The sequence below is a fragment of the Amblyraja radiata genome, chromosome 7, assembly GCF_010909765.2.
Source record: "Amblyraja radiata isolate CabotCenter1 chromosome 7, sAmbRad1.1.pri, whole genome shotgun sequence".
In the NCBI taxonomy this organism is placed as follows: Eukaryota; Metazoa; Chordata; class Chondrichthyes; order Rajiformes; family Rajidae; genus Amblyraja; species Amblyraja radiata.
Genome location: NC_045962.1, coordinates 87,515,429 through 87,540,178, shown reverse-complemented (window position 1 = coordinate 87,540,178; position 24,750 = coordinate 87,515,429). Strand labels below are relative to the sequence as shown.

Genomic DNA, 24,750 nt, shown 5'->3' with positions numbered 1-24,750 from the left:
TGACACAGACCCTGTCTGACCACGGCTGTCTGTGACCAAACCCTGTCTGACCATGGCTGAATGTGTGTGACTGTCTGTGACACAGACCCTGTCTGGCTACGGCTGTCTGTGTCTAACTGTCTGTGACACGTCTGGCCACGGCTGTGTGTATGTGTGACTGTCTGTGACCAAGCCCTGTCTGACCAGGGCTGTCTGTGTGTGACTGTCTAACCACGGCTGTCTGTGTGTGACTGTCTGACACGTCTGGACACGGCTGTGTGTGTGTGTGTGACCAAACCCTGTCTGACCAAGGCTGTCTGTGTGTGACTGTGACACAGACTCTGTCTGGCCAGGGCTGTCTGTGTGTGACCAGGGCTGTCTGTGTGTGACTGTCTGTGACACAGACTCTGTCTGGCCACGGCTGGCATCTGGTCAGGTTTGCCCGTTGCACTGTCTGATCCAAGTTTGATCATTGTCTGTTTCTTGGTGCTATCCCCCTTGCCAAATAGACATCAGTATACCCATTGTATTTTATTTCCAGACAGATAGGAGGCGCTTTGAGGGCGGCACTGTGGCACGGTTGGTAGAGTCGTTTGCGTGAAAATGCCACCCCTCAGATTCGTATAAAATCTTTTCTTTAAACCTTTACTTTAAACCTGTGTCCCCTGGTGTTCGATTCCCCTACTCTTGGCAAGAGACTCTGTGCGTCTACCCGATCTATTCCTCTCATGCTTTTGTATCTACAATTCTAAAAATTAGAAACATAGAAACATAGAAAATAGGTGCACGAGTAGGCCATTCGGCCCTTCGAGCCTGCACCGCCATTCAACATGATGATGGCTGATCATCCAACTCAGTATCCTGTACCTGCCTTCTCTCCATACCCCCTGATCCCTTTAGCCACATCTAACTCCCTCTTAAATATAGCCAATGAACTAGCTTCAACTACCTTCTGTGGCAGAGAATTCCACAGATTCACCACTCTGTGTGAATTCTTTTTTTTCTCTTCTCGGTCCTAAAAGACTTCCCTCTTATCCTTAAACTGTGACCCCATTGTTCTGGACTTCCCCAATATTGGGAACAATCTTCCTGCATCTAGCCTGTCCAACCCCTTAAGAATTTTGTAAGTTTCTATAAGATCCCCTCACAATCTTCTAAATTACAGCGAAAATCTAGTGTTTGACTGTTTAGAGGCTCCGGCACGCCATGCTGACACGAAACAAAATCACTGGTCACATCAAAAGCGTGAACATTGCAGCAAAATCACTGGTGCTTTCATGTTATTCCCTGCTGTGCCAACCACAATGTTCTCCAATTCTGCTCACCTGCAATTTAAGTTATCTGAGTTTGTTTAATCTCAGGAACCAAAAACATTGCCCCCTCAATCTAAATCAGGTGCCATTCAATCCATGTGCAGGAAGGTACACTAGATGCTGATTTACACCAAAGATAGGTTTGTAGATTCATTGGCTTGGTGTGAATATAAATTGTCCCCTGTGTGTAGGATAGTGTTCCTGTGCTCGAATTGCCGGTTGGTGTGGACTTGGTGGGCCAAAGGTCCAGTTTCCGCGCTGTGTATCTCTAAACTAAACTAATTGGCCTCCTCAGAAGGCAGTGGAGGCCAATTCACTGGATGTTTTCAAGAGAGAGTTAGATTTAGCTCTTTGGGCTAACGGAATCAAGGGATACGAGTTAGATAGAGCTCTTAAAGATAGTGGAGTCAGGGGATATGGGGAGAAGGCAGGAACGGGGTACTGATTGTGGATGATGAGCCATTGAATGGCGGTGCTGGCTCGCAGGGCCGAATGGCCTACTCCTGCACCTATTGTCTATGTTCCTAAACTAAACTAAATCGACACCATGCAAAGGAACAGAAGACTTCTAGAGTTCTATGAGCGGTATTGTTCTTCAGTGTTCTCGTTTGTTGCTGTATAGTTCAGCTTTTAACTTCCATTTTTGTTCTTACACAGAGGCAAACTGATAATCACACGTTTCCAAAAACCCACAAATAATAAAACATAAAACAGTACAGCACAGGAACTTGTGCTTTGATTATTACGGTTGTCAGGGGTTATGGGGATAAGGCAGGAGAATGAGGTTTGGAGGGAGAGATAAATCAGCCACGATTGAATGGAGGAGTAGACTTGAGGGGCCGAATGGCCTAATTCTACTCCTATCACATGAACAGACTCTCCGGCCCACAATGTTTGTGCCACACATGATGCCAAGTGAAACTAATCATAGAAACATAGAAAATAGGTGCAGGAGGAGGCCATTCGGCCCTTCGAGCCAAATAATTGTCGCATTTTGTTGTAACCCACAGTCAACAGAATTTGAACGGCTGACGAGATAAAGTCACAGAGCATAGAAATAACCCTTACCCAAAATGGCCCATCTATGATTGTCCCACCGTGCTTGTGTCTGACCCATATCCCTCTAAACCTGTCCTCTCATTGTCACTGTCCAAATGTCTTTTGCCAAATATTGTTATGGTATCTGCCTCAACTACCTCCGCTGGCAGCTTGTTTCATACACCACCTGCCCCTCAGGTTCCTATAAATCTTTCCTCACCTCCCACCTTAAACCTCCGCCTTCTGATTCTTAATTTAGTACTCTGACTGTGTATTCACCCGATCTATTCCTCTCATGGTTTTATACACCTCTATCAGATCACCCCTCAGTATCCTGCACTCCACGGAATAAACTCCCAGCCTGCACAACCTCCCCACCCCGTAGCTCTGACCCTCGAGTTCTGGCTACATCCTCGTAAATCTTCTCTGCAGCCTTTCCAGCTGTTGTCCCTATAGATTGTGCACTCTGTTATTTTTACCGCGAAACAGTTAAAGCTACTAGACTGAGCTATTTGTAAAGGGTACACAGTGGGGCAGCGGTAGAATTGCTGCTTTACAGCGCTTGCAACTCCAGAGACACAGGTTCGATCCCGACGACGGGTGCTGTCTGTACGGAGTTTGTACGTTCACCTGCATGGCTTTGCTCTGAGATCTTCGGTTCCCTCCCACACTCCAAAGACGTGGAGGTTTGTAGATTAATTGGCATTGGTAAGATTGTAAAAATTGTCCCTGGTGTAGGATAGTCCCGCTGAGTTACATAGAAAATAGGTGCAGGAGGAGGCCATTCGGCCCTTCGAGCCAGCAGCGCCATTCATTGCGATCATGGCTGATCGTCCGCAACCAATAACCCGTGCCTGCCTTCTCCCCATATCCTTTGACTCCACTAGCCCCTAGAGCTCTATCTAACTCTCTTAAATCCATCCAGTGACTTGGCCTCCACTGCCCTGTGTGGCAGGGAATTCCACAAATTCACAACTCTCTGGGTGAAAAAGTTTTTTCTCACCTCAGTCTTAAATGGCCTCCCCTTTATTCTAAGACTGTGGCCCCTGGTTCTGGACTCTCCCAACATTGGGAACATTTTTCCTACATCTAGCTTGTCCTGTCCTTTTATAATTTTATATGTTTCTATAAGATCTCCCCTCATCTTTCCAAACTCCAGTAATACAAGCCTGGTCTTTTCAATCTTTCCCCATATGACCGTCCCGCCATCCCAGGGATCAATCTCGTGAACCTACGCTGCACTGCCTCAATCACAAGGATGTCCTTCCTCAAATTCGGAGACCAAAGCTGTACACAATAGTCCAAATGTGGTCTTACCAGAGCCCTATACAACCGCAGAAGAACCCTATACAACTGCAGTTACTTCAACTTTTTGTGTCTACATAGTGTTCAAGAGCCTGTTTTTAGACTGGGAGGTGCCAGGTTTCAGGCTCCTGTACCTCCTTCCTGACGGTAGCAGTGAGATGAGATGGGAGGCTCTGGTGTTGTGTGTTGGGGGAACTAGGGGCGATCGGCTGCAAATGTTATGCAAATGATCATCGATTTTATCATTTAAAAATAAATTGGATAGGTATATGGACGGGAAAGGAAAGGAGGGTTATGGTCTGAGTGCAGGTAGATGGGACTAGGGGAGAATAAGTGTTCGGCACGGACTTGAAGGGCCGAGATGGCCTGTTTCCGTGCTGTAATTGTTATATGGTTATATGTTATAATGTAACTGAGATGAGTCGAGAGAAGGATTTCCCGACCATCTTGACAACCCGTTCCCTTCAACAAACATTCCAGTTCCCCTGGGTCACCTTGAATCGGTTGCTTCTCCCTTCCCAGCAACCCTTTCCCTCCCCCTTCCACAAACAGTGTTTAATTCAAACGTTTAGTTTTTAAGGCTATTAGAAGAAATGGCACATTTTAGTGGCTGGAATGGTAGCGTTTGCAATGGAGGTACGGCACAATTCTGGGTCAGAAATACTCATCCCTAGTTCATGGTGTCGCATCCAGGCACCCATTCAACCAATGCAATGGAAGAGTGTGTGTGTGTGTTTGTGTTTGTGTGTGTGCGCGCGTGTGCATGTTGGCGCAGGTGTAGGGCGGCACGGTGGCAGAGTTGCTGCCGTCCAGCGCCAGAGACCGGTTCGATCCGGACTTCGGGGTGCTGTCAGTACGGAGTTTGCACGTTCTCCCTAGGTTTTCCCCGTGTGCTGCGGTTTCCTCCCACGCTCCAAAGACGTACAGGTTTGTAGGTTAATTGGCTTCGGTAAAGATTGTAAATTGTCCCTGATGTGCCAGTGCACGGGGTGATCGTCGGTCGGCTCGGACTCGACGGGCCGAAGGGCCTGTTTCCGAGCTGTGTATCTCCAAACTAAACGAAGCAATGTCTGGAAATGATTGAGTGATTCCGCGTAGAGAGAGAGAGGATTTTTTTTTTTAAACAAGCCCCCATTTTGTACGAGAGAGTGGCTCACAGCAGTTCCTTAGCTTTTTTATTTTGTTCGATGTGGGCAGAATCTTGCCAGGTGGGCCAGCGACTGAAGCTCAAACTCAATCCAAATATTCTCCCTTGACAAGGCGTTGAAGATGGGTCTCGACCCGAAACGTCACCTATTCCTTTCCCCCAGAGATGCTGCCCAGGCCTGACCCACTGAGTTACTCCAACTTCTTAGTGTTCATCTAAGGCAAGATGGACAAGATGGGAGAATCTGTGGGCAGAGGCAAAGAGGCATCGAATGCACTGAGAGACGCCAGTTGTTAACAAGGCCACATTGAGAAATTCCATGTACAGGAATCCTTGACTGGTTGTACATTTTTGACTGTATTACATTTTAACTTGTATAGGTGTATAAAATGTCTGGGATTTTTATTTGTCATTATTATTTACCTTCACTGCTTTTTATTAGTTCTTTGTACTTATTGTAAAAGAAAGCCATGTTTATATTCGGTTTGTTACCAATAATCTTGTTTCTATGAAATCTGTATATTGATGGTACGCGTTCTGTGTCTCACTGATTCAACATGAGTCCAGTGGGTCTGGTTCACAGGGCATTTGCCTGTGTGTTGGTCTAAGTGCCAGGTTAGTGCTCTGAACTGGAACCGTTCTGGGTCAAAGAGTCCATGGTATTCAGCACTTTGCAGAGCTTTAATAAAACTATTTATTTCACAATCTCTTGCCTTTGTTTTCCTGGCCGTGTACTTTATTTGTCACGTGCACCGGGGTACAGTGAAATTCATTTTTGTGCACAGTTCACTATTCAAAAGCACTGAGATAAATCTTAGGTAGACAAAAATGCTGGAGAAAATCAGCAGGTGAGGCGGCATCTATGGAGCGCAAGATAAGGTGACGTTTCGGGTCGAGACCCTTCTTCAAACTGGTCTGAAGAAGGGTCTCGGCCAGAAACGTCACCTATTCCTTCGCTCCAAAGATGCTGCCTCACCCGCTGAGTTTCTCCAGCATTTTTGTCTACCTTTGATTTTTCAAACATCTGCAGTTCTTTCTTATACTGTATCTGAGAAGCTTATCTTGTCTAAGTGTAGTACTTCTTCTTAGGCCCCCCCCTCGATCATGGCTGAGCATGGGTGTCCCCAGGGTGCTATTCCCTCTATGGAGGACGCCTGTGCGTGACTTTGTTTAACGTGGGGAGACTGGTGCACAGACAGCCACCCCACGGTCCTTGACAGATCTGGGTCAGGATCCAGTGGCATGGAGTCCAAGACGACCGGAGACCCTTTTCTGCTGCAGCCTTCATCCGCCTTCCCAGCCGTTGTGACGTTAGCTCCACTAAGGTCAGCCATCGTCCTCCGCCTGTTCCACCGTTGAGGTCTTGGTTGGATTGCTCTTTGTCAGAGACTGTCGTGGTTAACTGATATTCAAAATTAACTCGGGCGACGCAGAGATTTCTTCCAGAAGTTCAAACCTTTATTCGCAAATCGAGGCTGGAACTCTCAAAGTATACTCTGGAGTTTAGAAGCATGAGAGGGGATCTTATTGAAACATAAGATTATTAAGGGTTTAGACACGATAGAAGCAGGAAACATGTTCCCGATGTTGGGGGAGTCCAGAACCAGGGGCCACAGTATAAGAATAAGGAGTAAGCCATTTAGAACGGAGATGAGGAAACACTTTTTCTCACAGAGAGTTGTGAGTGTGGAATTCTCAGCCTCAGAGGGCAGTGGAGGCCGGTTCTCTGGATACTTTCAAGAGAGAGCTAGAAAGGGCTCTTAAAGATCGCGGAGTCAGGGGATATGGGGAGAAGGCAGGAACGGGGTACTGATTGGGGATGATCAGCCATGATCACATTGAGTGGCGGTGCTAGCTCGAAGGGCCGAATGGCCTCCTCCTGCACCTATTGTCTATTCTCTATTATGTTAAACTACTCTACTAAACGATACTAAACTAAGCATACTAAACTAAACTACTATACTTAACTGAACTTGTGTAAGAAGGAACTGCAGATGCTTAGGCACAAAAAGCTGGAGTAACTCAGCGGGTCAGGCAGCATCTGGAGAGAAGGAATGGGTGATGTTTTGGGTTGAGACCCTTCTTCAGGTTAAATTAAACTGCTATACTAAACTACAAAACTATACTAAACTAAGAAGGGTCTCGACCCGAAACGTCACCCATTCCTTCTCTCCAGAGATGCTGCCTGGCCCGCTGAGTTACTCCAGCATTCTGTGTCTACCTTCGATTTAAACCAGCATCAGCAATTCATTCCGACTAAACTAAACTACTATACTAAACTAAATATACTAAATTAAACTAAGCTGCTGCACATCTAAACGAAATAAAATAGACAATAGGTGCAGGAGTAGGCCATTCAGCTCTTCGAGCCAGCACCGCCATTCAATGTGATCATGGCTGACCATCCCCAATCAGTACCCCGTTCCTGCCTTCTCCCCATATCCCCTGACTACACTATCTTTAAGAGCCCTATCTAGCTCCCTCTTGAAAGTATCCAGAGAAATATACTAAACTAAACAAAATATACTAAACTAAACTACTTGACTAAACTAAACTGAATATACTAAACCATAAATACAATACTTTTGTATTGTATTCAAATTTATTGTCATTGTCTCAGTTAGAGACAACGAAATGAATTTCCCTTACAGGCAGTATCATAAAAATAAATAAATAATAATAAATAATAAAACATATTAAAAATAAAATAGAATTTAAAAAAAAGCACAAACACTGAAAGTCCACGACACAACATAACACAGTGGCACCGAAGGTGAGGAAGGCACCATAGTCCAGCCAGCCTCCCCTCCGTAATACTAAGATACTTTACTAAACTACACTGAACTAAATATACTAAACTAAATAAACTAAACTACTATACTATACTGAACGACTGTACGAAACGGGGGGGGGGACGACGAGAGGGTCACGTGTGGGGAGGAGAAAGTGTGGGTCACGTGTGTGGGGGGGCGAGTGGGTGACGTGTGGGAGGGAACAGTCTGTCACGTGCGTGAGTGTCACGTGTGTGGCTCGGGCCCGAGCATGCGCGGTGACGCCGCTGCGGCTGACGGTCGCCATCAAATATACTACAGGAGTTCCTTTAGTATCTTTGGTCGCCATGGGGAGGAAGGAGCGAGGTGTGGAGACCAGACAGCCCACGGGCCCGGACATGGGCCCGACCTCTCCCCTCTCCTCTCCTCTCCTCCCCTCTCCTCCCTCCTCTCCTCTCCTCCCCCTCTCCCCTCTCCCCTCTCCCCTCTCCCCTCTCCCCTCTCCCCTCCTCTCTCCTCCCCCTTCCTCCCCTCCTCAACCCTCTCAACCCTCTCCCCTCCTCCTCTCCTCTCCCCCCTCCCCTCCTCTCTCTCTCCCCTCTCGTTCCTCTCTCTCCCCTCTCCCTCCTCCCCCCCTCTTCTCCTCCCCTCCTCTCCTCTCCTCTCCTCTCCTCTCTCTCTCCCCTCCTCTCTCCTCTCCCCTCCTCTCTCTTCTCGTTCCTCTCTCCCCTCTCCCTCCTCCCCCCTCCCCCCTCTCTCTCCCCTCTCTCCCCCTCTTCTTCTCCCCTTTCCTCTCCCACTGTCCCTGAATCTGGAGGTGTGCGTAGTGTGCGGTGATGGTTGGTCGGCACGGACTCGGTGGGCCGAAGGGCCTGTATCTCTGCGTACTAAACTTCTCGGTCGAATATTCTTTCCCCAGACAAGAAGAAGTCGAAGAAGCGGCGTAACGAGGAGGAGGAAGAGGAGGAGGATGATGCGGCAGCAGGAGCGGACTCGGAGGAAGGTATTCCCTCTGCTGCCGGCAAGCAGGTGGAGGAGGCTGTGGTCAAGGAGGACGAGTATGGAGCCAAGGACTACAGGACCCAGATGGTCCTGAAGGATGACCACTCCTCCCGGCCACTCTGGGTGGTAGGTCCTGGCACTAACCCACTAAAGATAGACTTCAAAGAAATAGGTGATGTTTCTGGTAGAGACCCTTCTTCAGACTGCTGGTTTGTAGTCACTGTCGGAGCAAAGATGTCCTCCTGCAGTTGTACAGGGCCTTAGTGAGACCACACCTGGATTACTATCTAAAGTACAACGGGATCTGGGGGTCCTTGTTCATCAGTCTATGAAAGTAAGCATGCAGGTACAGCAGGCAGTGAAGAAAGCGAATGGCATGTTGGCCTTTATAACACGAGGAATCGAATATAGCAGCAAAGAGGTCCTTCTGCAGTTGTACAGGGCCCTAGTGAGACCACACCTGGAGTATTGTGAGCAGTTTTGGTCCCCTAATTTGAGGAAGGACATTCCTGCTACTGAGGGAGTGCAGCGTTTACAAGGTTAATTCCCGGGATGGCGGGATAGGTGACTTTTCACAGAGTGCTGGAGTAACTCAGCGGGTCAGGCAACATCTGTGGAGAACATGGATAGGTGACGTTTCACAGAGTGCTGGAGTAACTCAGCGGGTCAGGCAGCATCTGTGGAGAATAGGTGACGTTCATCAGAGTGCTGGAGTAACTCAGCGGGTCAGGCAGCATCTGTGGAGAACATGTATAGGTGACGTTTTGGGTCGGGACCCTTCAATCAGACTGAGTCATGACTGCACCTCGGTACAGGTGACAATAAACGACACCGAACTAAAGTAATGGTAAAGAAGGCATACGGTATGCTTGCCTTCATTGGACGGGGCCTTGAGTATAAGTGTGAGCAAGTCATGTTGCAGCTCTGTAGGACAATAGACAATAGGTGCAGGAGTAGGCCATTCGGCCCTTCGAGACAGCACCACCATTCAATGTGATCATGGCTGATCATCCCCAATCAGTACCCCGTTCCTGCCTTCTCCCCATATCCCCTGACTCCGTTATCTTTAAGAGCCCTATCTAGCTCTCTCTTGAAAGCCTCCAGGGAACCGGCCTCCACCGCCCTCTGAGGCAGAGAATTCCACAGACTCACAACTCTCTGTGAGAAAAAGTGTTTCATCGTCTCCGTTCTAAATGGCTTACTCCTTATTCTTAAACTGTGACCCCTGGTTAGACTGCATTTGTAGTATTATGTGCAGTTCACGTTGTCCACAGATGCTGCTGCCTGACCCACAGAGTTTACTGTAGAGTTACCCCATCACTGTGTGTGTGTGTTTATGTTGCTTCCTTTTACTGCTTTGCTGTGACCTTTTTTGCTTCCCGCTCCTGCTGCAGGCTCCCGACGGGCACATTTTCCTGGAAGCCTTCTCACCGGTCTACAACTACGCTCAGGACTTCCTGGTGGCGATCGCCGAGCCGGTGTGCCGCCCGACGCACACGCACGAGTACAAGCTGACCGCCTACTCCCTGTACGCAGCGGTCAGCGTGGGCCTGCAGACCAGCGACATCATCGAGTACCTGCAGAAACTCAGCAAGACCTCCATTCCCGATGGCATCCTGCAGTTCATTAAGGTGACGCTCAGCGGGTCCATCGGCCTTTTACTGTCACGTGCCAAGCGCTAGTTTAGTTTAGAGATACAGCGCGGAAACAGGCCCTTCGGCCCAACGAGTCTACTCCGCCATTCAATCATTAGTTTAGTTTAGAGATACAGCGCAGAAACAGGCCCTTCGGCCCACTGAGTCCGTGCCGACCAACGTTCCCCGCACATTGAGAGTTTGGACACGCTAGAGGCAGGAAACATGTTCCCGATGTTGGGGGAGTCCAGAACCAGGGGCCACAGTTTAAGAATAAGGGGTAAGCCATTTAGAACGGAGATGAGGAAACACTTTTTCTCACAGAGAATGGTGAGTCTGTGGAATTCTCTGCCTCAGAGGGCGGTGGAGGCCGGTTCTCTGGATACTTTCAAGAGAGAGCTAGATAGGGCTCTTGAAGATAGCGGAGTCAGGGGATATGGGGAGAAGGCAGGAACGGGGTACTGATTGAGGATGATCAGCCATGATCACATTGAATGGCGGTGTTGGCTCGAAGGGCCGAATGGCCTACTCCTGCACATATTGTCTATGTTTCTAGGAGAGGTTGGGAAGTCTAGAACTTTATTCCTTGGAGCGCAGGAGGATGAGGGGCGATCTTATAGAGGTGTATAAAATCATGAGGGGAATAGATCGGGTAGATGCACAGAGTCTCTTGCCCAGAGTAGGGGATTCGAGGACCAGAGGACATAGGTTCAAGGTGAAGGGGAAAAGATTTAAGAGGAACCTGAGGGGTAACTTTTTCACACAGAGGGTGGTGGGTGTATGGAACGAGCTGCCGGAGGAGGTATGTTTAAGAAGGAACTGCAGCTGCTGGAACAATCAAAGGTGGACAAAAATGCTGGAGAAACTCAGCGGGTGAGGCAGCATCTATGGAGCGAAGGAACGGGTGAAGTTCTGGGTCGAGTTTCGGGTCCGAAGAAGGGCCTCAACCCGAAACGTTCTCTCCAGAGACGCTGCCTGTCCCGCTGAGTTACTCCTGCATTTTGAGTTCACCAGAAGGATCCCTGGATTAGAAGGTATTTGCTATCAGGGGAGGTCGGGCAAACTTGGATTGTATTTCTCTGTAGTGTCAGAGAGATGTGATGGACGTTTACACACTGCAAGGGGCAGAGATGGGGTAGACAGTCTGAACCTTTTTGAAATTATTTGCCACAGAGGAGGTCAAACCACTGGATGCTGGTCAGGCTAGGACTCAATTCCTTGAAGCGCAGGAGGCTGAGGGGTGAACTTAGAGATGTGCATAGGATCATTTTGAAGGCAGAGATAGACAGATTCTTGCTTAGTACGGGTGTCAGGGGTTATGGGGAGAAGGCAGGAGAATGGGGTTAGGAGGGAGAGATAGATCAGCCATGATTGAATAGCAGAGTAGACTTGATCGGCCAAATGGCCTAATTCTGCTCCTGTCACTTATGAACATACGACCTTTTTCCCAAGGTGGAATTGAGAAATAGTACAGAGTAGCTGTAAGGTGAGAGGGGCGAAGTTTAAAGGAGATGTGTGGGGCAGGTTTATTTACACAGAGGGTGGTGGGTGCCTGGAACGCGCTGCCAGGGGTGGGGGTGGAGGCAGATACGATAGTGGTGTTTAAGAGGCTTTTGGATCGGCACATGGATATGCAGGGAATGGAGGGATACGGCTCACGTGCAGGCAGAGTTCAACTTGCCATCATGTTGGGCATGGGAATGTATAAGATCATGAGAGAAATAGATCGGGTAGATGTACAGAGTCTCTTGCCCAGAGTAGGGGAATCGAGGACCAGAGGACATAGGTTCAAGGTGAAGGGGAAAAGATTTAATAGGAATCTGAGGGGTAACTTTTTTCACACAAAGAGTGGTGGGTGTATGGAACGAGCTGCCGGAGGAGGTAGTTGAGGCTGGGACTATCCCAACGTTTAAGAAACAGACAGGTGCATGGATTGGGCAGGTTTGGAGGGATATGGACCAAGGTCTAACTGTTTCTTAACGTTGGGATAGTCCCAGCCTCAACTACCTCGGCAGGTGGAACTAGTGTAGATGGTGCATGTTGGCTGGTTGGGCTGAAGGGTCTGTGTCCACGCTGTATCACTATGACATTGTGGGCCGAAGGGCCTGTTTCTGGGCTATACTTGCCTATTTTCATTGAGTGTGGATGTTGTGTTTGTTCCCGCAGCTCTGCACGGTTAGTTATGGGAAGCTGAAGCTGGTGCTGAAACACAACAGGTAGGGAAACTGGCCATCGTTCGGCTTGTCTGCTCGGTCAATAGGTCAGAGTAACACCCACAGCTTGGTTCTTGGGAACACTTCACGCCCAACTTCTGCAGTACAGTCACTGTTGTGTGAAACCATCCATTCACAGCCATTCAATCAAGAACAGCTTCTTCCTTAAGAGTTGAGTTTAGCATATTTTCTTTAGTTTAAGAAGGAACTGCGGATGCTGGAAAAATCGAAGAGACAAAAATGCTGGAGAAACTCAGCGGGTGAGGCAGCATCAATGGAGCGAAGGAATAGGTGATGTTTCGGGTCGAGACCCTTCTTCAGAGTTTAGTATGTTTAGTTTAGTATATTTTGTTTAATTTAGATTAGTATAGGAGCTTAGTTTAATTCCATGTATTTAGAAACATAGAAAATAGGTGCAGGAGGAGGCTATTCGGCCCTTCGAGCCAGCACCGCCATTCATTGTGATCATGGCTGATCGTCCCTAGTCAATAACCCGTGCCTGCCTTCTCCCCATATCCCTTGACTCCACTAGCCCCTAGAGCTCTATCTAACTCTCTCTTAAATCCATCCAGTGACTTGGCCTCCACTGCCCTCTGTAGCAGGGAATTCCATAAATTCACAACTCTCTGGGTGAAAAAGTTTTTTCTCACCTCAGTCTTAAATGATCTCCCCTTTATTCTAAGACTGTGGCCCCTGGTTCTGGACTCACCCAACATTGGGAACATTTTTCCTACATCTAGCTTGTCCAGTCCTTTTATAATATTTATATGTTTCTATAAGATATCCCCTCATCCTTCTAAACTCCAGTGAATACAAGCCCAGTCTTTTCAATCTTTCCTCATATGACAGTCCTGCCTCGTGAACCTACGCTGCACTGCCTCAATCACAAGGATGTCCTTCCTCAAATTAGGAGACCAAAACTGTACACAATACTCCAGTCAGGGGATATGGGGAGAAGGCAGGAACGGGGTTACTGATTGGGGATGATCAGCCATGATCACATTGAATGGCGGTGCTGGCTTGAAGGGCCAAATGGCCTACTCCACCTATTGTCTATCAGCCATTATTGAATGGCAGAGTAGACCTAATGGGCCGAATGGCCTAATTCCGCTCCTATAGAAACATAGAAACATAGAAAATAGGTGCAGGAGTAGGCCATTCGGCCCTTCGAGTCTGCACCGCCATTCAATATGATCATGGCTGATCATCCAACTCAGTATCCTGTACCTGTCTTCTCTCCATACCCCCTGATCCCTTTAGTCACAAGGCTCACATCTAACTCCCTCTTAAATATAGCCAATGAACTGGCCTCAACTACCTTCTGTGGCAGAGAATTCCAGAGATTCACCACTCTCTGTGTGAAAAATGTTTTCCTCATCTCGGCCCTAAAAGATTTCCCCTTTATCCTTAAACTGTGACCCCTTGTCCTGGACTTCCCCAACATCGGGAATAATCTTCCTGCATCATGGAATCTTCCTAGCCTGTCCAACCCCTTAAGAATTTTGTACGTTTCTATAAGATCCCCCCTCAATCTTCTAAATTCTAGCGAGTACAAGCCGAGTCTATCCAGTCATTCTTCATATGAACGTCCTGACATCCCAGGAATCAGACTGGTGAACCTTCTCTGTACTCCCTCTGTGGCAAGAATGTCTTTCCTCAGATTAGGAGACCAAAACTGTACGCATTACTCCAGGTGTGGTCTCACCAAGACCCTGTGCAACTGCAGTAGAACCTCCCTGCTCCTATACTCAAATCCTTTTGCTATGAATGCTAACATACCATTCGCTTTCTTCACTGCCTGCTGCACCTGCATGCCTACTTTTAATGACTGGTGTACCATGACACCCAGGTCTCGTTGCATCTCCCCTTTTCCTAATCGGCCACCATTCAGATAATAGTCTACTTTCCTGTTTTTGCCGCCAAAGCAGATAACCTCACATTTATCCACATTATACTGCATCTGCCATGCATTTGCCCACTCACGCAGCCTATCCAAGTCACCTTGCAGCCTCCTAGCATCCTCCTCACAGCTAACACTGCCCCCCCAGCTTCGTGTCATCCGCAAACCTGGAGATGTTGCATTCAATTCCCTCGTCCAAATCATTAATATATATTGTAAATAGCTGGGGTCCCAGCGCTGAGTCTTGCGGTACCCCACTAGTCACTGCCTGCAATTGTGAAAAGGACCCGCTTACTCCTACTCTTTGCTTCCTGTCTGCCAGCCAGTTCTCTATCCACATCAATACTGAACCCCCAATACCGTGTGCTTTAAGTTTGTATACTAATCTCTTATGTGGGACCTTGTCGAAAGCCTTCTGGAAGTCCAGATGTAACACATCCACTGGTTCTCCCTTATCCACTCTACTAGTTGCATCCTCGAAAAATTCTATAAGATTCGTCAGACATGATTTACCTTTCATAAATCCATGCTGACTTTGTCCAATGATTTCACCACTTTCCAAATGTGCTGCTATCCCATCTTTAATAACTGATTCTAGCAGTTTCCCCACTACCGACGTTAGACTAACTGGTATGTAATTCCCCGTTTTCTCTCTCCCTCCCTTTTTAAAAAGTGGGGTTACATTAGCTACCTTCCAATCCTCAGGAACTACTCCAGAATCTAAAGAGTTTTGAAAAATTATCACTAATGCATCCACTATTTCTGGGGCTACTTCCTTAAGTACTCTGGGATGCAGCCTATCTGGCCCTGGGGATTCATCGGCCTTTAATCCATTCAATTTACCTAACACCACTTCCCGGCTAACCTGGATTTCACTCAGTTCCTCCATCTCATTTGACCCCCGGTCCCCTGCTATTTCCGGCAGATTATTTATGTCTTCCTTAGTGAAGACAGAACCAGAGTAGTTATTCAATTGGTCTGCCATGTCCTTGTTCCCCATGATCAATTCACCTGTTTCTGACTGCAAGGGACCTACATTTGTTTTAACTAATCTTTTTCTCTTCACATATCTATAAAACCCTTTGCAGTCAGTTTTTATGTTCCCTGTCAGTTTTCTTTCATAATCTATTTTCCCTTTCCTAATTAAGCCCTTTGTCCTCCTCTGCTGGACTCTGAATTTCTCCCAGTCCTCTGGTTGGCTGCTTTTTCTGGCTAATTTGTATGCTTCATCTTTTGTTTTGATACTATCCCTGATTTCCCTTGTTGTCCACGGACTTATGAATGTGTGACTTATGAACGTATGAATAGGAGGGACAGGGAAGGTGCTGGTACCCACTGTGGTGGAGGCGTGTGATGGACTGAGCTGGTGTGGTGTTCCTGCAGGTACTTTGTGGAGAGCACCCATCCCGACGTGATCCAGAGGGTGCTGCAGGACAAGGTGATCAAGCAGTGCCGACTGCGCACAGCAGAGGGCGACGAGACGGAACTCATTATGGGGACTGTCTCCAGTAAATCCGCCATGTTGGTAAGCGAGAACCGAGGGGGGGAGCAGAGTGGACCAAGATAGCACGACTTACAAACAGAAAGTAGGTGCAGGAGTAGGCCATTCAACCCTTCGAGCCTGCACCTCCATTCAATATGATAGAAACATAGAAACAGAAAATAGATGCAGGAGGAGGCCATTCAGCCCTTCGAGCCAGCAATGCCATTCATTGTGATCATGGCTGATCGTCCCCAGTCAATAACCCGTGCCTGCCTTCTCCCCATATCCCTTGACTCCACTAGCCCCTAGAGCTCTATCTAACTCCTAAATCCATCCAGTGACTTAGCCTCCATTGCCCTCTGTGGCAGGGAATTCCATAAATTCATAACTCTCTGGGTGAAAAAGTTTTTTCTCACCTCAGTCTTAAATGACCTCCCCTTTATTCTAAGACTGTGTGGCCCCTGGTTCTGGACTTGAATGGCGGTGCTGGCTCGAAGGGCCAAATGGCCTACTCCTGCACCTATTGTCTATTGTCTATTGTGTATTTGTTCATCTCCAGCTCCATCTCCATCTCCAGTTAACCTGGGAGACTGGGTAGCGGCAGATGAGGGTCTATGGCCACCCTTGAGGGTCACCTGCACGCCGGCTAATCATCCCCAATCAGTACCCCGTTCTTGCCTTCTCCCCTTATCCCCTGACTCCGCTATCTTTAAGAGACCCATCGAGCAACCCTCACGTGGTAGACTCCCCCAACATCGGGAACATGGCTGATTATCTAAAATCAGACCACGTTCCTGCTTTCTCCCCATATCCCTTGGTTCCGGTAGCCCCAAGAGCTAAATCTTCAACCCTCTCTTGAATTGGCTTGCACTACATTCTGTGGCAGAGAATTCCACAGATTCACAACTCTCTGGGTTAAAAAAACACCACTGCCTCTACATCCTCAGAAGGGCTAAGGAAGTTCAGCATGTCCCCAACAACTCCCACCCACTTCTACAGATGCGCGTAGGGAGCATTTTATCGTGATGCATCACGGCACGGTTTGGGAACAGCTCCATCCTAGACCTGCAAGAAATCGCGGAGAATTGTGGACACAATAGGTGCAGAAGTAGGCCATTCGGCCCTTCAAGCCAGCACCGCCATTCAAAGTGATCATGGCTGATCACCCCCGATCAGTACCCCGTTCCTGCCTTCTCCCCATATCCCCTGACTCCGCTATCTTTAAGAGCCCTATCTAGCTCTCTCTTGAAAGCATCCAGAGAACCGGCCTCCACCGCCCTCTGAGGCAGAGAATTCCACAGACTCACAACTCTCTGTGAGAAAAAGTGTTTCCTCGTCTCCGTTCTAAGTGGCCGACCCCCTCACTTGCAACGTCTCCATCTCCCTCCCGATGAGACTCTGGGTGAGTTAAACACTGCAGCCGTGGTACCTTGGAAAGGCCCGCTCGATGGGCCGAATGGTCTAATTCTTCACCCATGACTTGTGAATTTATCTCTTGCCCAGAGTAGGGGAATTGAGGACCAGAATGACATAGGTTCAAGGTGAAAGGGAACAGATTTAATAGGAATCTGAGGGGTAACCTTTTCACACAAAGTGTGGTGGGTGTACGGAACGAGCTGCCATAGGAGGTGTTTAAGAAAGAGCTGGAAAAGATGCTGGAAAAATCGAAGGTAGACAAAAATGTTGGAGAAACTCAGCGGGTGAGGCAGCATCTATGGAGCGAAGGAATAGGTGACGTTTCAGGTCTCAAAACGGAGTCTGAAGAAAGGTCTCGACCCGAAACGTCATCTATTCCTTCACTCCATAGATGCTGCCTCACCCGCTGACTATTGCAACGTTTAAGAAACAGTTAGACAGGTACATGGATAGGACAGGTTTGGAGGGGATATGGGCCAAACGCAGGCAGGTGGGACTAGTGCAGCTGGGACATGTTGGCCGGCGTGGGCAAGTTGGGCCGAAGGGCCTGTTTCCGCGCTGTATCGCTCCATGACTCTTTGTGGGTGGAAGGAGAATTTATAATATAGATCCTTACGGCACAGGAGCGGGGTCTTCAGCCAAGTCACAGGCAGCCATCTTAGACAATAGACAATAGGTGCAGGAGTAGAGGCCATTTGGCCCTTCGAGCCAGCACCGCCATTCAATGTGATCATGGCTGATCATCCCCAATCAGTACCCCGTTCCTGCCTTCTCCCCATATCCCCTGACTCCACTATCTTTAAGAGCCCTATCTAGCTCTCTCTTGAAAGTATCCAGAGAACCTGCCTCCACCGCCCTCTGAGGCAGAGAATTCCACAGACTCACAACTCTCTGTGAGAAAAAGTGTTTCATCATCTCCGTTCTAAATGGCTTACTCCTTATTCTTAAACTGTGGCCCCTGGTTCTGGACTCCCCCAACATCGGGAACATGTTTCCTGCCTCTAGCGTGTCCAAACCCTTAATAACCTTATATGTTTCAATAAGATACCCTCTCATCCTTCTAAACTCCAGAGTGTACAAGCCCAGCCGCTCCATTCTCTCAGCATATGACAGTCCCGCCATCCCGGGAATTAACCTTGTAAACCTACGCTGCACTCCCTCAATAGCAAGAATGTCCTTCCTCAAATTAGGGGACCAAAACTGCACACAATACCCCAGGTGTGGTCTCACTAGGGCTCTGTACAACTCTTTGCTCCTATATTCGATTCTTGCAGATGCCCAAACCCACAACGCAGAACAACGGGGCCGCCTCGACCTCCCGGAGCGAGGAGCCGGTCGTCCCCAAACCCGACGTCCCCACGGACCTGTTTGAATTCTACGAGCAGATGGACAAGGACGAGGAGGAGGAGGAGGAGCAGCACACCGTCTCGTTTGAAGTCAAGCAGGTAAACCCGGGTGGCCTAGTGAATCACGCAGTAGGTTTCATAGAAACATAGACAATAGGTGCACGAGGAGGCCATTCGGGCCCTTCGAGCCAGCACCGACATTCATTGTGATCATGGCCCCAATCAATAACCCGTGCCTGCCTTCTCCCCATATCCCTTGACTCCACCAGCCCCTAGAGCTCTATCTAACTCTCTCTTAAATCCATCCAGTGACTTGGCCTCCACTGCCCTCTGTGGCAGGGAATTCCACAAATTCACAACTCTCTGGGTGAAATTTTTTTTTCTCACCTCAGTCTTAAATGACCTCCCCTTTATTCTAAGACTGTGTGTGGCCCCTGGTTCTGGACTCGCCCAACATTGGGAACATTTTTCCTGCATCTAGCTTGAATGAATGAATACGTTTTAGCCAGAAAAAGCAGCATACCGGAGGACTGGGAGAAATTCAGAGGCCAGCAGAGGAGGACAAAGGGCTTAATTAGGAAAGGAAAATAGATTATGAAAGAAAACTGGCAGGGAACATAAAAACTGACTGCAAAAGTTTTTATAGATATGTGAAAAGAAAGATATTAGTTAAAACAAATGTAGGTCCCTTGCAGTCAGAAACAGGTGAGTTGATCATGGGGAACAAGGATATGGCGGACCAATTGAATAACTACTTTGGTTCCGTCTTCACTAAGGAAGGCATAAATAATCTGCCGGAAATAGCAGGGGACCGCGGGTCAAAGGAGTTGGAGGAATTGAGTGAAATCTAGGTTAGCCGGGAAGTGGTGTTGGGTAAATTGAATGGATTAAAGGCCGATAAATCCCCAGGGCCAGATAGGCTGCATCCCAGAGTACTTAAGGAAGTAGCTCCAGAAATAGTGGATGCATTAGTAATAATCTTTCAAAACTCTTTAGATTCTGGAGTAGTTCCTGAGGATTGGCGGGTAGCAAACGTAACCCCACTTTTTAAGAAGGGAGGGAGAGAGAAAACGGGGAATTACAGACCAGTTAGTCTAACATCGGTAGTGGGGAAACTGCTAGAGTCAGTTATTAAAGATGGGATAGCAGCACATTTGGAAAGTGGTGAAATGATTGGACAAAGTCAGCATGGATTTACAAAAGGTAAATCATGTCTGACGAATCTTATAGAATTCTTCGAGGATGTAACTAGTAGTGTGGATAGGGGAGAACCAGTGGATGTGGTGTATCTGGATTCCAGAAGGCTTTCGACAAAGTCCCACATAAGAGATTAGTATACAAACTTAAAGCATACGGCATTGGGGGTTCAGTATTGATGTGGATAGAGAACTGGCTGGCAAACAGGAAGCAAAGAGTAGGAGTAAACGGGTCCTTTTCACAATGGCAGGCAGTGACTAGTGGGGTACCGCAAGGCTCAGTGCTGGGACCCCAGCTATTTACAATATATATTAATGATCTGGATGAAGGAATTGAAGGCAATATCTCCAAGTTTGCGGATGACACTAAGCTGGGGGGCAGTGTTAGATGTGAGGAGGATGCTAGGAGACTGCAAGGTGACTTGGATAGGCTGGGTGAGTGGGCAAATGTTTGGCTGATGCAGTATAATGTGGATAAATGTGAGGTTATCCATTTTGGTGGCAAAAACAGGAAAGCAGACTATTATCTAAATGGTGGCCGACTAGGAAAAGGGGAGATGCAGCGAGACCTGGGTGTCATGGTACACCAGTCATTGAAAGTAGGCATGCAGGTGCAGCAGGCAGTGAAGAAAGCGAATGGTATGTTAGCTTTCATAGCAAAAGGATTTGAGTATAGGAGCAGGGAGGTTCTACTGCAATTGTACAGGGTCTTGGTGAGACCACACCTGGAGTATTGCGTACAGTTTTGGTCTCCAAATCTGAGGAAGGACATTATTGCCATAGAGGGAGTGCAGAGAAGGTTCACCAGACTGATTGCTGGGATGTCAGGACTGTCTTATGAAGAAAGACTGGATAGACTTGGTTTATACTCTCTAGAATTTAGGAGATTGAGAGGGGATCTTATAGAAACTTACAAAGTTCTTAAGGGGTTGGACAGGCTAGATGCATGAAGATTTATATCATGGTATATGGACACATTTATCTGTTTTGTAGTAAATGCCTACTATTTTCTGTGTGCTTAAGCAAAGCAAGAATTTCATTGTCCTATACAGGGACACATGACAATAAACTAACTTGAACTTGAACTTGATTGCTCCCGATGTTGGGGAAGTCCAGGACAAGGGGTCACAGCTTAAGGATAAGGGGGAAATCCTTTAAAACCGAGATGAGAAGAACTTTTTTCACACAGAGAGTGGTGAATCTCTGGAATTCTCTGCCACAGAGGGTAGTCGAGGCCAGTTCATTGGCTATATTTAAGAGGGAGTTAGATGTGGCCCTTGTGGCTAAGGGGATCAGAGGGTATGGAGAGAAGGCAGGTACGGGATACTGAGTTGGATGATCAGCCATGATCATATTGAATGGCGGTGCAGGCTCGAAGGGCCGAATGGCCTACTCCTGCACCTAATTTCTATGTTCTATGTTTCTATGTTTATTGTCATTGCACAATACTGTGCAACGAAACTCCATTACATCTCCTCCAGTTAACAAAATACAAACACGACAACCATTGACACATATGTACACTTATTAGTAAAATAATAAATAAGTATTTAAAAAGAATTAAATTCCAAGAATTTGGCGGCATTTCTTGGAATTACATTTTGCTTCCCCAGTGTTCTCTGTTGGAATCGTTGTGGGAGCTTCTTGCGAACTCTAGTTCGCTACACAGCGTCCCAATCCTTAGAAGGTCCTGCCGGTTGTATTTCGAGTCGCAGGTCCACAGACAAACGGACAAAACAGACAAAAACAACAACATCCACATGGGGGAGAGCAAAGCCGCTGCATTCAGGTGCACCGCCATTTTCCGTAGTCCAGTCCTTTTATAATTTTATATGTTTCTATAAGATATCCCCTCATCCTTCTAAACTCCAGTGAATACAAGCCCAGTCTTTTCGATCTTCCCTCATATGACGGTCCCGCCACCCCAGGGATCAATCTCGTGAACCTACGCTGCACTGCCTCAATCACAAGGATGTCCTTCCTCCAATTAGGGGACCAAAACTGTACACAATACTCCAGATGTGGTCTCACCAGAGCCCACATTTCATTAAGTTTTAGTTTAGAGATACAGCGCAGAAACCTGCCCTTCGGATCCGCACCGACCAGCGATCGCCGCACACTAACACCAACCGACACACACGCACACTTTGGTTCATGTTTATACCAAGCCTATTTTAACCTACAAACCTGCACGTCTTTGGAGTGTGGGAGGAAACTGAAGATCCTGGAGAAAATCCACGCAGGTCACGGGGAGAACGTGCAAACTCCGTACAGACAGCACCCGTAGTCAGGATTGAACACGGGTCCCTGGAGCTGTGAGGCAGCAACTCTACCGCTGCGCCACCTTATTCATAATTAATTTGTCCCGGAAACATCTTCGTAAATCTTCTCATCACCCTTTCCAGATCTATGGTTCTTTGCGTGGGTCGGCACAGTGGCGCAGCGGGTAGAGCTGCTGCCTCACAGCGCCAGAGACCCGGGTTCCATCCTGACTACGGAGTTTCTCCACGTGACCCGCGTGGGGTTTCTCCGAGATCTACGGGTTTCCTCCTACACTCCAAAGACGTGCAGGTTTGTAGGTTAATCGGTAAAATTGTAGGATGGCGCTAGCGATCAGTACGGGTGTCGGGGGTTACGGGGAGAAGGCAGGAGAATGGGGTTGCGAGGGAGAGATAGATCAGCCACGATTGAATGGCGGAGTAGACTCAATGGGCTGAATGGCCTCATTCTGCTGCTATAACATATGAACTATTGTGCGGTAACAGGCCCTTCACCCCATGCTTGTTACCGCACAATAGCTCTCTAAAGGCTAAAGAATTACAATCAAGCCGTCCACAATGTACAGATACAGGATGAAGGTTATAACGTTTAGTGCAAGGTACAGTCAGATTAAGACAGTTCGAATGGCTCCAATGAGGTAGATGGGTGACAAAAGTGCTGGAGAAACTCAGCGGGTGCAGCAGCATCTATGGAGCGAAGGAAATAGGCAACATTTCGGGCCGAAACCCTTTTTCAGACTGATGGGCGGTCAGGACTGCTCTCTGGTAAAGCCAGCAAAGTCCGATCAACGATAGTCCGAGGGTCACCAGTGAGGTAGATGGGAGGTCAGGACCGCTCTCTAGTTGGTGAGAGGACGGTTCAGTTGCCTGATAACAGCCGGGAAGAAACTGTCCCTAAATCTGGAGATGTGTGTGCGTTGGTTTTCACACTTCTGTGCCTCTTGCCCGATGGGAGAGGGGAGAAGATGGAGTGACCAGGAGTGAGACTGGTCCTTGATGATGCTGCTGGCCTTGCCGAGGCAGCATGAGGTGTAGATGGAGGCGATGGAAGGGAGGTTGGTTTGTGTGACGGTCTGGGCTGTGTCCACAATTCGTTGCAATTTGTTGCGATCATGGATGGAGCAACTGTACGTGGCTGTAACTAATTCCTGGCAGCGGGAACCGCCGTGAGGGGGAGGGGGAGAGAGGAGAACGAAGGAGGGCCCGGCCTTTGTAACTTTGTCAACGCCCTTTATGTGGTGTCTATTTGCATACCTTGGGTAAGCAAGGTACGAATATCACTGTGACTTGTCACAGGTGACAATAAAGCATTCATTCATTCACTCATTCAATCATTCACTAGTTTTGACGCCATTTTCTAAAACTCTGGTTCCTTTGAGCGCTGCTTTCCAAAACAATACTATGCAATACCGTTTATTGTCATTTGAACCTCAATTGAATTCAAACAAAATTTGGTTTCTGCAGTCATACAACAAGAAAAAACAATTAACCAGACACACAATTAACACAATTTACACAAACATCCATCACAGAGAATCTCCTCCTCACTGTGATGGAAGGCAAAGTCATTGTCTCTCCCCTGTTTTCCATTCTTCCATTCGGCATTTCGAACTAGCACTGCCATTCAATATGATTATGGCTGATCATCTAAAATCAATACCCCGTATACCGATTCCTTTAGCCCCTTAGTGCTAGAAGTGCATAGAAGTCTAACTCTCTCTCGAACACTGGCGCTCCGGTGGCTGAGGTGGCGTTCCGGCGGCGGCGGCGGCGGCCTGAATCCAGGGCTCGGCTGCGGGCCAGTGGACGACATCGTCGGGAGCTCGCAGGTCACAGGTTGGGGCCTGTTTCCGGAGCTCCCGCGGCAACAGCTGCGTCCGTTGGACTGGAGGGCGGCAGCTTCGACCACCCCGGGCCGAGGAGCTTGAACCGGCCCGTTCGCGGAACTCGGTTGAGCCGCGGGACTGACTTACCATCGCCCGGTGGGGTAACAACATATCGCCTCAGCGCAGAGGGAGAAGAGGAGGGAAGAGACAGCAACCCTAAGATTTTTGCCTCCATCACAGTGAGGAGGTGCCTGGTGAACTCACTGTGGTGGATGTTAATTTGTGTGTTTTGTTGTTTATTATTACATGTATGGCTGCAGGCAACGACATTTCGTTCAGACCGAAAGGTCTGAATGACAAATAAAGGATCTAATCTAATCACTTGTCTTTCAACGTGTTGCTGGCTGCAGGAGATGATCGAGGAGCTGCAGAAACGCTGCATCCACATGGAGTATCCGCTGCTGGCCGAGTACGACTTCAGGAACGACACGGTCAACCCCGACGTCAACATCGACCTGAAGCCCACCGCCGTGCTGCGGCCGTACCAGGAGAAGAGCCTGCGCAAGATGTTCGGCAACGGCCGCGCTCGCTCCGGGGTCATCGTCCTCCCTTGCGGTACGTTCCCGGCACTGGCTCGAAGGGCCGAATGGCCTACTCCTGCACCTATTGTCTGCTGTCTGTTGTCCATAGAGGGAGTACAGAGAAGGTTCACCAGACTGATTCCTGGGATGTCAGGACTTTCATATGAAGAAAGGCATGCTAGACTCGGCTTGTACTGGCTAGAATTTAGAAGATTGAGGGGGGATCTTATAGAAACGTACAAAATTCTTAAGGGGTTGGACAGGCTAGATGCAGGAAGATTGTTCCCGATGTTGGGTAAGTCCAGAACAAGGGGTCACAGT

General features: G+C 48.1%; 1 protein-coding gene across 2 annotated transcripts in view; it reads left to right on the top strand.

Annotated features, from left to right (window-relative positions):
* The first annotated feature begins 7,754 nt into the window (after positions 1 to 7,754).
* Positions 7,755 to 24,750, top strand: part of ercc3 (ERCC excision repair 3, TFIIH core complex helicase subunit) — a 37,192-nt gene continuing 20,196 nt past the window's right edge. Inside the window, exons 1-7 of one of the 2 annotated variants that reach the window (XM_033024955.1) lie at positions 7,755 to 7,919; positions 8,473 to 8,681; positions 9,950 to 10,186; positions 12,356 to 12,405; positions 15,686 to 15,827; positions 18,476 to 18,646; positions 24,259 to 24,463. In XM_033024955.1, the coding sequence (XP_032880846.1) occupies positions 7,901 to 7,919; positions 8,473 to 8,681; positions 9,950 to 10,186; positions 12,356 to 12,405; positions 15,686 to 15,827; positions 18,476 to 18,646; positions 24,259 to 24,463 (1,033 nt within the window). In that variant the 5' untranslated portion in view covers positions 7,755 to 7,900. The remainder of the gene's footprint in view (positions 7,920 to 8,472; positions 8,682 to 9,949; positions 10,187 to 12,355; positions 12,406 to 15,685; positions 15,828 to 18,475; positions 18,647 to 24,258; positions 24,464 to 24,750) is intronic. The other variant, XM_033024956.1, reaches the window with a different exon arrangement.